Here is a 17290-nt window from a genome sequence, read left to right as displayed (position 1 = left end):
AATAAATTTGAGTGGTTTAGAAATAAACGCGGCAGGTTTGTATTTTCGTAAAATGTTGGCGATTCATTAAATATTTTAACTGTAAAAATATTAAAAATTAACTCTTCAACATAGTTATAAAACATAAACTAGCGTTTTTGTTTCTAGGGTCCTTCGTTTCGTGCGCCGATCTAAAAGTGTGTAAAAAATTCTACACAAAACGCCATTACAGGAACATTCGGTTACCGTTTAAGCAGTATACAATGACCTCATTGTAATTCTGTGCAAACTGAAAATCTATTTGGACGCAATCGTTTTGCGCTCATGAACGGAGAATTGTTAATAATACTGCTACATGTTCTACTTCGCGAAGTGAGTGATACACGTATGAATAACAATGAAAAGTTGAGCGATGTCTTCAAAAATGCAGGCAGTGCGTTGCACTTGCATGGTATTAGAGGAGCCGGCGCTGCTCAGAAGTGTTTACAAAATTATGTATGTTCAATATATAAAATACCATTAAAATGTTAATATTTTATAAAGGATGACATCAACACAAAAACGTTGATCTTCGGTTGGTGTTTGTAGAAGTAGAATCTTAACGGCATAGGTAACTGCAAATTTCAGCCTTGTAGTCAATCCTTTCGCTGAATAAAGTGACGTTAACGGCCCACAACAAAACCGACACAAAATTCCCGAAGTAAGTCCCGCAGTTCACACTGATCAGTTTAGCAACTACTCAGAGTGAGCTGTGGATGATGAAAGTCGACCTAAACGGTCAAGAATAAATCATAAATAAGTAAGTATTATAGAAAAAATTACATAGGAATAGTTTCGTAAATTTTGTTGGTACATCGCGAATCATCATATATCTGAGATGTTTTATTGTATTATCAATTTGAAATCGCAGATCAAATTTAATCTGCAATTGCGATTGTATAGAATCATGTGAAAGATGTACGTTTCAAATACTATTATTGTCATGCAAATTCACGCGAATATTGTCGCGCGACTTCTCGTTCCAACAGATGCTATACAATCCTTTGTGTTAGATAGATTTAATCATTATGATAATTTTAATGTTTGGGGGGTGACAGGGCCCCTTGTCCCCCCCCCCTGGGTGCGCCACTGAGTTTGAGAGGTAAGATATTAATCGACGCAACGTATCTCTTCACTCTTCCTAATCAAATCTGATTGGCTCGCGTATCGCGAGAGAAGTTGTATGGAATATTAAAGATATCAAAATACCTTATTTCCAAATCTTCTATCTTTTTCGAAAACTTATTCTATCTTGTATATACCTTTTTTGGGCAAATCTTTGCGTAATTGCCGACCCCCATCTAAGAGTATGCTCTTAGCTTTTCACCTATTATTCTAGTGTCCACTACGAGAAATGGTGAAAGTAGGCATATGAAATTCGCAGTATGCCTGCAGGCCATCAGCCTCTATCTAATCACCCACCCTTCATATCGGAAAATTACAACCGGTGCATTTAACCACGAATTTTCTTCTCGGTAAAAAGGAACGGGAGGGTTTTCCCTCTGTGGCAAAACTCCCTCCCGATGTCCCTCTGGGCCACTATAAAAGAGGATAATATCTCTGTACAAATCAGTTCCGTCCCAGTGATATTCTCCGAGCACGTGCAAGACTTCTCTGGTCTGCTACGCACTCTTCGTTAACAGTTTCGGTATAATACGTACCCGCGAATAAAACCCTCTACGAGTTTTACTCCTCGCTAAACAGTCGTCACTCTTCTATGACGTCACACACACAGTAACCGCGAAACTAGTGCTCAACGTTACGATCAGCTGTTCTACTATGAACACAAAATAAATACGCATACGATATTCTAAATTTAATCAAGACGCTTTCCTCTCAAATTAAAATAGTATTATTAAGTTTAAACTTAAACAATAATCATATAAAACTATTTTCAATTATAACTATATGCCAAATCTAAGATTACAAATAATTAAATGAATAAATAAACATTTTACAGCTTTAACTTATAAACTGAGTTCCTCAAGTAAAAGACTATTAACTATATTTATATAAACATCTTATAAACAATTACGAGTTTTATTATAACTTTCTATAAGTTCGAACTCCGACCAAAGACAATAACTATAGGTTGTTTGTGAACCTATTACTGTGACTAATTAAGACTTTTTACAAGTCTAGATTAAATAAGTTAGTTCGTAGAATTCTTAATATAAACTATATATTTTTTTTTATATTTTACTGTGACCTTGGCCCTAGACAAGAGGGCTGTGTCATAGACAATAAATGTCATTAAAATAAAGCGAGTTTCATACATCAGTGCCTATATTGGAGCACCATCAACGAGTGCATCTACCGTCTACTCCGATTCCTCACTACGGTGATTTCCTCTCACGACACTTGAGCTAGTCGAGCATAGGAGTTCGCCATATTTGACCCCCACACACATCAGACGCTGTCACCCCAAGTAGGTGTAACGTCAGAGGGGCATATAATCGTTGGTGCCGATCAGAGGGGACTGTCAAGGAACGTCTCTCGACAATATGTCTGAAACGAATTCTACAGTTTTTTGACATATTGTTCGGCGCGGAGCTGATACTCTGGAGAGACATGTAGTTTTGGGTAGCCTCCAAGGCAGATGAAGCGGAGGAAGAGCGACCAAGTAAAAGAGCTGACTGAGGGCAGCCTTCACTCTGTCCTGATAGAAGCAGAGGATTGAGAGGAGCGGAAATTCTTGATCGCTCAAAAGATGATAACATGCCAAGGTGGTTACCATCCTCTGACCTCTACCATGAGGGAACGACTAAGAACTAATGGGAAACAATGAAAATATACAGATGAATTGTGCTTTTATTTAGCGATAATAACCGTTTACACGCAAAAGTGCTGACTGTCGCCAATCACATTCTTAAATAGTAAGCGAGACGCCATGTTGTCATTTTATGCTACTTTTGGACATGTCGCCAAAACCGGTTAACTTCAAAATGAGACAGCGCGGTGTAGTTTGTTTTATTTCCTGCAGGTTTGCCAGTATCGCTCTACTGCGCAGGGGAAGATTTTAAACAAATCCCAGCTGTTGCGTGAAAATTCAGAAGCAAAGTATTTTGATTCATGCAAGGAATCTTGCACGATAAAACAAGTTTACATGTGCATTTTCGTTTTATGGCCGCTATAATACGTACTGCCAGCAGTAAATCAATAGACGTGTGACCGGGTATAAAGCTTATTGTAATTAATAGTAAAAAAAACTAACCTCAAAATTGCAAATGGGATCATCACTATTCTCTTGCTTTACACAAGTGCTGGCGTCAGGATTTTTTGGATGCTTGATCATCGGTGCATCAATCCAAGGTTTATCTTCTGCATTATACTGGTCTCCATCAGAATATTCTCGCTTTACATCCATGTTTGCGAGGGTACATACGACATACACCTTCGTGTCAACGTTTTCCAAACCATAGATACTATAGCGAAGTGTTGCCATCTTTTTCTCATCGAAATTTATGAATGGGTCCAAGAAATTATAGTATTTAGGCAATTATTATATTATAGTGCGCGTTGCCATCTTTGTTGAAAATATACAAATGGTTTTTTTGTTTCTCGCACAAAAAAACTGAGCTTTTGAGAAATTCCGAGGGCATTTATGGATACTACCGACCAATAATGCTCACTGGCGAATTCTATAAAATCCATTTTAAATCAAAGTCAAGGGTTTTTTTATCTCTTTCGGGATAGAATTCTCTCGGCTTGCACACATTTTCTTTAAAACTCTCTAAATGACCTACCTACGAAAAATATTCTGACTGGCCTTGCATGCCAAGTAAGTAAATCAGAAATCGTTTGAAATTTTACGATTCTATATTATTATGGGAGGCTATAACTGAATGCATCTTTCACAGAATTATCTTGAACAAAGACATACATTTCTATCTCTGACTAACAAATTACATTTTAAAATAGTGTCTCATGTTTACATTACTATTATGCGCGTTTCTCTAACGTATATCTTTCTAGATTATCACTGTCTATATAATATTGATTAGACTTTCGAAAAATGATTAATTTTACATATAAAACATTCAATTCGACCACCTATATATTTTTCTTTTTATGCCTAAATATGTTATCTACAAATAACTAAAAGTAGACGTTTATATACATAATAATAAGTGGGGTATCTATGATTTAAGGCCATTTCTCAACTGCGAGACCATCGTGGTAACGGGAGTGTCAACCAAGTTTTAACACATCTATTTTTATTGAAGGTACCTATAAAATTGTGTCCATATGATATAATCAAATTTGGTATACTCATTATTGTTGTCTTCACGGACTTAAATAAATAAATAAAAGTAGGTAGGTAGGTGTATATTTTTGTTTTGAAAAATAGTTTGGCAGCCCTAATCTGCGATGTATGAAAGATATATTACCTATCTTTTATTGTTTATGTACGTCATGACAGATTTGAATACCTACGGAGCATGTTTCTGTACCTATATTAATCAATTATTAATCAGTGCTAATGTTAATTTACCATTGTATCCAGTGTTGGCTCGTCCATATGCACCGAGGAACTTCAGCACACCCAAGCAAACTGAAAAAAATTCCATAAAATAATATACCTACATACATTTATGACGTATATTATTGAATAATAAATAATTATTATTGAAATACAGCATTATTTGACCAATATGGACTTTTTTATTTTACATAATAAATATATTTTTATGTACACATTTGGAATAAAGTAGGTACCTACATCTAGAGATGATTGTCCATTATTTTGATCTGCAAATTGAAAAGTCTAGGATTTATAATAATAAAGATACTCTGGTCTGACCACAACAACAGCACATGGAATATTTTTTCCCACAAAAAAATTACTTGAATGGAAAAAGATTTTTTTTCAGAAACAGGAAAAAATATACTTTATACAGGTAATATTTATTAAGAGAATGTCCTATTATGCAATATAATAACAAATTAAAATCATTAAAAAAATATAGTAAAAGATTAATTATTGTACCTCCACTTATTCAGAGTTTGAAACTTAAAAATCGATTTACTCAAAATGATACAGATGTGACATAGAATGATATTTGCTAGTGGACTTCAGTTGTTTTCTATTGATCTAAGAATATAATTTGCAGATGGAACCGGTTAGTTTTTAAAACTTAATTAAACCCTGCCACCATAAGAGTTTAAATAGGTATGTTGTGGGCGATCTGACAAAAATAGTACACACTTTTTCAGTCATACTTATTTGTTTTCGTTGAATTGAGAATACATAATATTGTAATAGTGTTAGCTTTATTTTAAACCCTGTCTTACCATACCACACCACACTCTATAAAAATATACCTCTATCTACAAAATATCTTAAATTTTGTATGATTTAATGGCACAATTTTAGATATTTTATAGATAAACAAATATTTTTTTACTGTTTACTATGTCTTGGATTAGGCAGAGTTTTATTGGATTTTAAAAACTAAAAAAACTTAGTAGGTATCTACATTTTGTAGTCATAGTCATCGAATAAAATGAACATAAATATGTTTGACTTGCAAAGTATAGTGTGCACAATTTATGTTGGATATTAAAAAACCCCCTCCACCCTTCGCCACTGCAAAACTCGTACCTATATAAAATAGTTAAAGTAGGTAGGTAATCATAACTTAATCAAAACATGCATACATCGTTATATTTACGAAACAATATTGGTTTTATATAATTATCAATTTTTAATAAATTTAAGATTACAATGAGTTACATGAATTTGAGTGTATGGGCTGTTTTATGGACACGCGAATTTATTTTGACAGCAGCTGTCAGTGGTAAATGGTAAAACAGAAGGGGGCGTGTTCATAACAAAAGTAGTCTATGGTTAAGGATTCCTTAACTCTATAATCTATAGTTACCAGATGGTTTTCGGTTACTTACCAATTTTACTGTAAGTACGAATTGAGCATCGGGCTCCTAGTAATTTTTAAATAATAATTCAGGTTTATAACATAAATTTTTTTTTTCTCCAGATGTTCGATAGTTTTGCAGGAAACAAGCCGTTGTTTTAATTTATTCTGGTAGGAAATACAACAAGATAACAATATAAAAGCATTTCTAACCTAAATTATTGGTACCTATTCACAGTATGATTTAGTAATTTATTCAAGAATAGGACATCATATTATTATGAATGCATATCATATACGATGGCCGCGGCATAAGCTTCGACCTATCGCTTCGTGGGTCCCAGGTTCGAATACTCCACATCCACTTCTCGTAAAAACGAAATCTGTTATTACAACCTTAAGTCTATGGAGGCCCATATGATATTATTAGGATCGGACATGGTCGACAAACATATTGCATTTAATAAAATATTCACTCACATATTGTGTACATTAGTTGTCTTTTAACACCAATAAGTCGTGAGCATCTATATAGACATAAAGTGAGCTAAATAATTCGCTGCTGACTAGATAATAATTTTTTAATTACCACCTTTAAAATGCACGTTAATTACATCGATCGGCCGCCTAGTCATTATACGCCACGTGCGTCTTCAACATCCAAAGTTTTTAAGATCACTAAGTTGCGGGCATCATAATTTTACGTACTTTAAGATGAGCAAGGTGCGATCAACTAAAAAAGCATACATTACATTTACAAGGTTTTAAACCGGTATGTGTCCTTTTATTAGCTTTGTGCGAGTAAACATTGTCTTGAAATTGATCAGAAAATACGCCTATGTGAAACGTTATGCAAATCTTCTGCAAATCAAATGAGAGATATGTACTCATCTTCTCAAATAACTAGATGGTCATTTCTTGCAGAGAAACGGTCTTGAAGTGTATTAAGTTTTAAGCATCTCTATGGGCAAACGGTGAATTTATATAATTATTTACCATTAGTGTTATTTCATGCCATTTAAGAAAATTAAATAGCGAGCGTCTATATGGGAATACCTTGCATTTATGAGGTTTTCACCTGTGTGTCATTTCATGCTTTTTAAGATTGTTAAGTTGCGAAGATCGATATAAGCATAGCTTGCATTTATGAGGTTTTTCACCTGTGTGTGTCATTTCATGTCTTTTAAGACTACTAAGTAGCAAGCATCTATATGGGCATACCTTGCATTTATGAGGTTTTTTACCTGTGTGTGTCATTTCGTGGTTTTTAAGATTACTAAGTTGCGAGCACCTATATTGGCATACTTTGCATGTATAAGGTTTTTCACCTGTGTGTGTCATTACATGTTTTTTAAGACTAATTAGTTGCGAGCATCGATATGTACATACCTTGCATTTATGAGGTTTTTCACCTGTGTGTGTCATTGCATGGTTTTTAAGGCTACTTAAATGCGAGCATCTATATGGGCATACCTTGCATTTATGAGGTTTTTTACCTGTGTGTGTCATTTCATGGTTTAGAAGACTACCAAGTGTCGAGCATTTATAAGGACATACCTTGCATTTATGAGGTTTTTCACCTGTATGTGTCATTTCATGGCTTTTAAGATTAATAAGCTGCGAGCATCGATATGTGCATACCTTGCATTTATGAGGTTTTTCACCTGTGTGTGTCATTTCATGATTTTTAAGATTACGAAGTTGTGAGCATCTATATGGGCATACCTTGCATTTATGAGGTTTTTCACCTGTGTGTGTCATTTCATGTCTTTTAAGACCACTCAGTTGCGAGCATCTATATTTGCATTTATTGCATTTATGAGGTTTTTCACCTGTGTGTCATTTCATGTTTTTAAGATTACTTAGTCGCGAGCATCTATATGGACATACCTTGCATTTATGAGGTTTTTCACCTGTGTGTGTCATTTCATGGTTTTTAAGATGACAAATTTGCGAGCATCTATATGAGCATACTTTGCATTTATGAGGTTTATCACCAGGATGTGTCATTTTATGTGCTTTAAGATGATGAGGTTGCGCGAATATATTTTCTTGATATTGATCAGCATTCACGTTCGTGTGAATTACTTTGTGACTTTTTAGAGCACTTCCGCATCCAAAAACTGCGTTACAAAAGCTGCAAATAAAATTACGTGAGAAATGTACTACTTTTCTCAGAATAAGTCGAAGTTCCTTCGGAGTCGATCGTTCTGAGATTTCTCTCTTAATATTTTGTTCATCTATCGTCACTTCTGAATACTGTATCATTCTATCTTTGATTCCATCAGGCGAGGATTGTTGACACCTGTCTATATCGTGATCCTTTGTGAAAAAGCCTTTAGTAGAAAACTAGAAAAAAAACTATAAGTCAATTTTATTCTAAATTAGATTTTAAACTGTTATTTTTTTGAAAGCTTATGCCTGTCAGCATCTTCAGATATTAAAGTGTGTTGAGAATGAATATGAGGATAAGAAATGGTAATAGTACCAACATAGATATTAAATACAAACAATGTTACGGAATGATTCGTAAATAGTTTTTTAAAAATGCATCTACTAGTAACATCAAACACTATGACACAATTGTGGTACTACTCTTGGTAATATGCATGAATCTATTAGAGTTTCGAATGCCAAATCTTAGATTGATGTAAATAAGATAGTTTCAAGGGCGGACGTGCTCAGCGTGGTTAAAAATGGAGCTTTTTTCTATTTTCAAAGCATGATCCTGGATATACCTTAAACGTTGTAGATAATCTATTTATATAATTTTGAAGCCTTTTCCTTTATAATCATTTTAAGCATTTGACGACTGCATAAAGTATTTTTATTAGATAAAATAGTATTCTTTTAAACCTCTCGCTCTAATGTTTTAGAATAAAATAGTCATATTTCAGTACATAAATGTGCAGCGGTGTCATAAACGCATTAATAAAACCATCTTATCGGTACCTAACCGATATTTATTTTAAAACATTGCAAGGCATTCACAGCACTAGAAGCCTCTGCCAAAAGAATGGGTTTACAAATAAACGAGGCAAAAACTAAATACATGCCTGTCTATGTCACACCACGAGAAGTTGCACCAAAGTTAGATATTGGTGCATACAAGTTTGATACGGTCGACAGTTTCATATTCCTTGGATCTTTTGTAACTCGACATAATGATATTACAGAAGAAATCAACAAGAGAATCATGTCTGCGAATAAATGCTACTTTGGTCTGTTAAAATATTTTAAGTCCCGCTTACTATCTCGTCGAACTAAAAGCACTTTTTACAAGACACTTGAAAAGCCAGTGCTCACCTACGCATCGGAAACCTGGATATTAACTCTGCGAAATGAACGAGTCCCGAACATCTTTGAAAGAAAAATTCTCCGCCGTATATATGGACCGATCAGCGATGGCACCAATTGGAGGAGAAGATATAATGCTGAGCTCTACGGGCTGTACGAAGATTGCAGCGCAGTGCAATCAATTCAGATTGGGAGACTGCGATGGCTAGGTCATGTGCACCGTATGAATGACAATGAACCGGCAAAGATAGTGATGTCCAGCAATCCAATAGGACGTAGAAGAAGAGGGAGGCCAAAGATTCGCTGGTTAGATGGAGCTGCCAGTGACTGCCGTATTCTGGGGGTACCAAATTGGAAAGCGGCCACACTGGATAGGGACAGGTGGAGGGAGCTGTTGGAGGAGGCCAGGACCCACACCGGGTTGTCGCGCTCCTGATAATGATGATGACATGTTCAAACACACGCGTTAACATCATTTTACTTCCTACTTCAATTATAGTTTGTCAATTTATGGCTACGGCCGTATGTTGTAGCTTAACCACTGGGGAATGCCAAAAGAAATGGCGTATTTCAAAAAAACACTACCTTATTCTTAGGTCAATAATTATTATAAAGCAATCATTATTCGTAGGATGTTTATCACACTTGAATGGTCAAAGACATAGCTTATAGTGAGTATCTTTAGAATTATCTTCAAATGTGTTAATCTTGCCCTAATAATCTTGAATAATAAAATGCCCGATTCTTGTCAAATTTGGGATCACAGAGATTATCAATATAATTTTTTATCGTAAATATTTCACTATAATAATGTTAAAGTGAATGTTATGTTAGTGATGTTAACGCGCGTGTTTGAACATGTACCGTTTAAATAAATAAAACTTTAAAAAATCGGTTAGGTATCGATAAGATGGTTTTATAAATGCGTTTGAAAATTATTAAATGTGAAAAATGTTAACACCACTGCACATTTATGTACTGAAATATGACTATATTCTAAAACATTAGAGCGAGAGGTTTAAAAGAATACTATTTAATGTAATAAAAATACTTTATGCAGTCATCAAATGTTTAAAATAAATATAAAGGATAATAAGGCTTCAAAATTATATAAATAGATTATCTACAACGTTTAAGGTATGTCCAGGATCATGCTTTGAAAATAGAACAAAAGCTCCATTTTGACCTACGCTGAGCATGTATGTACCCCCTTAAACGCTGTGTCCTTGTGTGAAAAGTCTGTTTCACACGATAGAATAGTAGGCATATTTACAGTTTACAATGAAAACCTCATCTCTATCGGTTTATGACAAAAATCATTTACAAAAACAAGCAAGAGAAATTATTGTGTTTAATTTGACCGATTATTTAAAAGTGATGAAAAGCAGTACAATTTTATAAGTGGATATATATTTATATAGAAAATGATTTTCACAGTCTGCGTTTTATAACAACTTTACTAAAATACCAATAAAGCCATTATTTGAAAATTATAACAAAATGTGTTTGGGTCATCGATATTATATTTAATATATATACTGATCACTTCTACTAATTCAGTCATAAGTTGTGTTCTCCTAATTATATTATTTAATGAATACATACCTGCAGCTATACAATCAGTTAATAGACAATCGGCATTTTTTTGTATTTTAAATCAAAGTAGGTAGGTACCTATTGATTACTTCAATTACTTTTTTCAATACGACTGGCTAGGAATAGTACGGAGATTTATTGAAATTTTAATCGTCAACCTTCGATAAAAATCGGCGAATAGAGAAGCAAATGTTACAATATATAAAATTGGATGTACCCCATGTCCTGGTGTGTAATCTGAATGCGAACATCCGGGTTGAGGATCTCTATCAGGAAATGGTGGCATTTTATCTTCAGTGAATTCGCGCTTTATATCAGTCTCAGCTTTGATACCTGTGACACCCGTCGCAGCGAACTGAAATAAACAACGTTTCATATAACATGTTGTCAATATTTACATATAACAAATTAAAGTTTTATTATCTAGGTGGAAGTAGGCTGTTGAAATCCGACATAAATAGTGCACAATAAACATTATCAGGCATACTTATTTGTTTTCATTAAATCGACTTTTATGAAAATTGGACATGATCCATAATTATTGTGAACACCCATATATATAATTAATAACTGTGTCCGAACCTAATAGAGTCATATGGACCTCCACAGAGTGGAGGTTTATATTAACAGATTGTGTTTGTACGTGAAATGGGTGTCAGCAAGTGGCCTAGCGTGGCCCAGTGGCCAGCAACCTGTTAGGTCCATAATCTGACTAATACACAAATTGAAAATATGTGTACCTACATGCCAGACCCAGGATTCTACGCTATAGGATGATGTGACACCAGTGGCGCACCCAGGGGGAGGGGGCAAGGGGCCCTGGCACCCCCCAAAAATGAAAATTATCAGAATGATTTTAAACATTGAAATTGAAAGCTAATAAACTATACCCTTATTACAAATAAAAACACGGCAAAAAAATGATTTGTAATAATTCTCCAGCACCCTTTTTAGAAAAATTTCTTAGATTTTAATTTCTAACACAAAAATTTCGAAATACTAATGTCAGGTTTTTTTACAAACACAATCCCTAATGGAACCAATGACATTAATATGGACGAAGCATCTAGAAAATAAAATGACACTCACTTTGTGTCGGGTCTGTCGGATGGCGAAATTCATATTTTAATATCGGTATCCTACGCTCAAATGAACATTCTGCTTGCAAGCGGTCTGGCGACACCGCTGGGTCTGCCCATACAAAATTTCTGACTGTCAGGTTTCTACTCCACCGTTATTATTGTGTTACAAAATGCCAATGTGCCTAGTTAAAAATTGTAAAAAAAATCTACTAAACACTCCAAGAAAGATGGGATATGAAAATGCCATTTTAAGATATTGATGAATGTTTATTCAATGCAATTGAATGACAGAAACTATTGGACAGTCGCCTGTGATGCGCTGGGCTCACTTGCGTCTAATCTCCGAGAAGTCGTAAGTAACCGAGAATCTGTTTCTGACGCAATGAGTCATGACACTAATACGCCATTACAATAAAGGTTATAGTACTATAAATTCTCAAAGCTTGTATCGCATAATGGAAACGGATACGTCATATGGTCACGTGACATCTACCTATACATCTGTGAATGACTTTCATACACAATTTTTCGTGCGCGCCGGGTATGAAGTGAGTTGTCCATTTAATATGTCATTGAATGGAACTGTCAAAAAATTCTCGGTGTCCACCCGAATTCCGGAGTCGTGTAGGTCATGGCTGGGAAGGGCTGACAGAGCTCTAGCCTAGGGGCCAGGGCTGTGGGGGGCCCGGCGTGTTGGGTTGACCAAGTAAGTGAGATAAACACACATCATAAATAGCTTTAATAGTAAAAAAAAGTCGCCAGCGGCGCTATTGTGCTTCATGACCATGAATATTTTCAATTATTTATATAATTGTGCAATATATTTTTTGATTATTATGTGTCGATACTCGACAGCTCCATTATTAAAATAGATGTATTAAAATCGCCAATAATTCACTGTGTAAGTACCCTTAATTTGAACTTAAACACAATTTGAAGAACGTTATGTAGTGTTTCACACTGCCTTTAATCTTAGTGGTAGGTGGGGGGGCTGCTAAATATCCTGGCCTGAGGGCCCGTTGCAGGATGTGGAGACCATCGTGTAGGTACACCGAGTGTAATCGACAAAAGACCGATAAATTGAGAAATTAAGCTGTGAAGAAGAAAAAGATCCTATGGGACTAATTTACATTCTCCTCCCTGCCCCCCCCCAATAATAAATCCTGGGTGCGCCACTGTGTGACACTGTTAACATAAGTACTTAGTACGTATTGTTGCAGAACCGATTTTGTTAATTCGAAGAAAAGACCACTGTAGGTATAAACCTTTTTTGTTCCTTCCGATTTAAAAATAATATTGTCCAGCAAGAGAAGACTAGATAGCCTAATGTTAATACCCCGTAAGTGACTTTTTACAAATGGTGCAGGAAGCTAAAAAAAATGAATATTGAATATTGAAATTAAAAAAATGAATAACCCGTAACCCAGTTACCTATGGGAATTTCACATTCGATGAACAGTATTTTTGTTGTTTGTAGTACTTACATCAAAAAGACATTTTCGACATATATGTCGGATACGGGTTATTGACACTAGAACATACGATATTGTTAATTTTTTGCTTAATTCCATTTAGATTTTATGAATATGAATTATGAATACCTTTCCTTAAACAAATACAATATCTACTTACCTCTTTTAAGGGTAAATTGCTGTCGTCCTCGATATTTTCCTGTTTGACTGACACGTCAAATCGACCCTTGCCCTTGAAGTGATTGACGTCTATCCGTTGGTATGCACGGTCGCCGATTACCTCCGCTGTTTTGTCAGGCAATAATTCGTCGTTTGTTTCAGTTTTTACTTCCATTTTATGCGGTATTTGATATCAGAATCTGTCAATAGCTTCACGACCACGTGCGTCGCGTTTTAATAGATAATATATATGGAATAGACAAAATGGCTTCTACCAATTCACCATAGACATCAGGAGATCGACCACAAAGAAGACTGATAATACTGACAATATTGAATTGAACACGAACACTGCGATAATGCTATAAAGATCTATAACTGGGGACATGCTAATCTAAAATATTACTGTGATCCATTAAAAGGTTCTGGGGGACCCTACTTTAAATTATTTTCAACTGGTCCACCTGGTAAATGTAGGTACCTACCTACCACCATTAAATTGACATGAAAATGGTTTCATTTTTGCTTATATTTTGCCAATGTGTCTCAAAGCACAAAACTCTTGTTTACTGTAAATAAAAAAAATCTTTGACATTTATGTAAAACGGGGTAACTTTAAGCCAAATAAACTTAATTACACATTGTTAAATATAGTCATAATTAGGTAGTTTATTTATATTGTATAGGTAATAAATAAGATATCCTGATTTTATGCGCCATTTCTAGATTCTTGTTTAATAATAAACTTACCTACATAGAAATAATAGAATGCGCCACAAACACGAGCGTTTCAATTAAAACGTCCCTACCTATCTATGAATGTCATGACGTATAAATAATACATCTTGATGGTGGCACAAAAAACCAGGGCCTTCGGAAGGACACCGGCAGCCCATTGCCCTTACCTAGAAAGGTACCACCTTTAAAACAGAACTCGCCGACATTTTTACCCCAAGCGCCAAGTAGAATCAACAAAGTTCGCAACTCCGCCTTACCATAAGGTTTAAAAGAAGATAAGGTAACATAAATTAATATGATTAATATACACTAGGTAGGTACCATTTATTTGAAAAAATACAATACATATTATTATCACTCGGTATTGATTCATCCGTATTGAATGTACTTTTCCTGACCACCTTTATTAGAATACGTTTTTATAGGACAAATATTTATTTTCTGAAAATGTTTATAAAGAGTAAAAAATATGTTAAGAAATTCTCCACAAGATGGCATTAACAGTTTTTTTTTATACAAAAAATGGACTTGAGTATTAATTGCTTGTGGTTCATATAAGACAAGTGAGGCGTATATTATCAAAACCTGCTTAACTCCACGAACACAATTGTTGGCAAAAGCGAAAAAACTGCTGTGGGCTTAATTATTGCAAAATATAAGAAAAGATAAAATTAATGAATAAAGAAGTAGATAATAACACGTCACCTGCCGGGTCTTAATTGGACGAAAATTCAAAATGGCGGTTTTTATCTCTGATGTCATTGGTTGTATGGATATGAGTCTATTTTGAAACTAAACCATTAAGGATTTGAGCACGATTTGATACTGAACATGATTTTCAACATGAATTATCTCTGTATTTAAAGCAGTTACGCAAGCGAATTAATATTTATTCTATAGGTATTGCCATAGAGAACAGTTTGGCATAAAAATTTGAAAAAACTCGAAAATTGTCGTTAGGTATCTTTTGATAATAAGGTGCTCAAGTATGACTGACAAAGTTTTTTGTGCAATATTTATATTGAATCTTAACAGCATACCTCCACCATTGGCCACTGTTGTTTTGTGATTATTTCGGTTTCATGTCCTTCTATAATTTTATTTAGGAATTATTAAGTAATTTAATAAAAAAAACAAACGAGTGTCTTAACACATCTATTTTTATTGTACCTACCTATACAATTGTGTCCATATGATATAATCAAATTTGGTATGTACTCATTATTGTTGTCTTCTACGGACTTAAATAAATAAATAAAAGTAGGTAGGTATATATTTTTGTTTTGAAAATAAGTTTGGCAGCCCTATTCTGCGATGTATGAATGATATATCATTATTGTTATGTATGTCATGACAGATTTCAATCCGGAGCATGTTTGTGTATATTAATCAATTATTAATCAGTGCTAATGTTAATTTTACATTGTATCCAGTGGCGGCTCATCCATATGCACTGCGGAACTGCAGCACACCCAAGTAAATTGAGATAAATTCAACCTACATACATTTATGTATATTACTGAATAATAAACAATTATTATTGAAAAACAGCATTATTTGAACAAGGTGAACATTTTTACTTTAAATAATAAATAGATTTTTATGTACACATTTGAAATAAAGTGTGTACCTACATCTAGACATGACTGTCGATTATTTTGTTCTGCAAATTGAAAAGTCTAGGATTTATAATAATAAAGTTACTTACTCTGATCTGACCACAAAAACAGCACATGGAATATTTTTTCCCACAAAAATATGACTTGACTGAAAAAAGATTTTTTCTCAGAGACAGGAAAAAATATACTTAATATAATATTTTTAGGTGCATGTTCTATTATGCAATATAATAACAAATTAAAATCATTAAAAAAATATAGTAAAAGATTAATTATTGTACCTCACACTTATTCAGAGTTTGAAACTTTAAAAATTGATTTACTCAAAATGATACATATGTGACATAGAATGATATTTGCTAGTGGACTTCAGTTGTTTTCTATTGATCTAAGAATATAATTTGCAGATGGAACCGGTTAGTTTTTAAACTTAATTATACCCTGCCACCATAAGAGTTTAGATATGTTGTGGGCGATCTGACAAAAATAGTCCACACTTTTTCAGTCATACTTATTTGTTTTCGTTGAATTGAGAATACATAATATTGTAATAGTGTTAGCTTTATTTTAAACCCTTTCTTACCATACCACACCACAATCTATAAAAATATACCTCTATCTACAAAATATCTTAAATTTTGTATGATTTAATGGCACAATTTTAGATATTTTATAGATAAACGAATATTTTTTTACTGTTTACTATGTCTTGGATTAGGCAAAGTTTTATTGGATTTTAAAAACTAAAAAACACTAAGTAGGTATCTACATTTTGTAGTCATAGTCATCGAATAAAATGAACATAAATATGTTTGACTTGCAAAGTATAGTGTGCACAATTTATGTTGGATATTAAAAGTCCCCCTCCACCCTTCGCCACTGCAAAACACGTACCTATATAAAATAGTTTAAGTAGGTAAGTATAGATGTTTCGTTCTACATCGGCACTGTTGTACGCTAAAATTGCTTCGCATCTGTGTTGGTATTATTTGTGTGTATGCATTAAGCCCTGTAATAAAACCTTACTTAGAACCGCCTGCAATTATTACCTTATCACCAATTGGTTATCCGTGCAGTTTAGGGGCATAAAAGGCGGAGTTTCTATTGTTAAAGACAGTTGCTGGTAATAAACATACCATAAACTCATTCTTTGCAATCGTCTACAGTGTGTTCATATAGTGATTGTTATCGAAACGATACGCATACTGAATTATAATGTCCCGTTTAATTAGTCATACTATTAATGCCCAAACGAAGGAAGTTATAATATATAATATATATACATACGTAAAAAATAAAAACCAAATGTGTAGTGAAAGTAGTGTTGTCACAGAAGTTTCGAATGCATCAGGAGTTGGTTTAAGAACGGTTTGGCGTGTTTTAAAAGAAAAACAAAAAACAGGGACCTTTTCGAGTCCTAAAAAAAGGGTAGT

At 34.1% G+C, this 17290-nt stretch overlaps 1 protein-coding gene across 3 annotated transcripts; it reads right to left on the bottom strand.

Annotated features, from left to right (window-relative positions):
• Nucleotides 1-2219: 2219 nt before the first annotated feature.
• On the bottom strand, nt 2220-13741 carry LOC147077187 (uncharacterized). Of its 3 annotated transcripts, XR_015069420.1 has the most exons (4): nt 13502-13741; nt 11005-11142; nt 7620-8243; nt 2220-4573 (listed from the first exon to the last, which is right to left on the bottom strand). XR_015069420.1 is itself a non-coding variant. In XM_085940732.1 (3 exons), exons 1-3 carry the CDS (start codon nt 13673-13675, stop codon nt 7734-7736), a joined length of 822 nt encoding a protein of 273 aa, XP_085796858.1. In that variant the 5' UTR covers nt 13676-13699; the 3' UTR covers nt 6713-7733. The 3 variants fall into 3 exon arrangements, 2 of the variants coding, with proteins under 2 accessions (XP_085796858.1, XP_085796859.1); XM_085940732.1 differs by lacking the exon at nt 2220-4573 and having other exon boundaries at nt 6713-8243; nt 13502-13699; XM_085940733.1 differs by lacking the exons at nt 2220-4573; nt 7620-8243 and having other exon boundaries at nt 10767-11142; nt 13502-13699.
• Nucleotides 13742-17290: the final 3549 nt, after the last annotated feature.

The sequence above is a fragment of the Rhyacophila brunnea genome, unplaced genomic scaffold, assembly GCF_057557595.1.
Source record: "Rhyacophila brunnea isolate RB1 unplaced genomic scaffold, BYU_Rbru_1.0 scaffold_13, whole genome shotgun sequence".
Taxonomy (NCBI): domain Eukaryota; kingdom Metazoa; phylum Arthropoda; class Insecta; order Trichoptera; family Rhyacophilidae; genus Rhyacophila; species Rhyacophila brunnea.
This window is presented reverse-complemented; position numbering and strand designations above follow the sequence as displayed.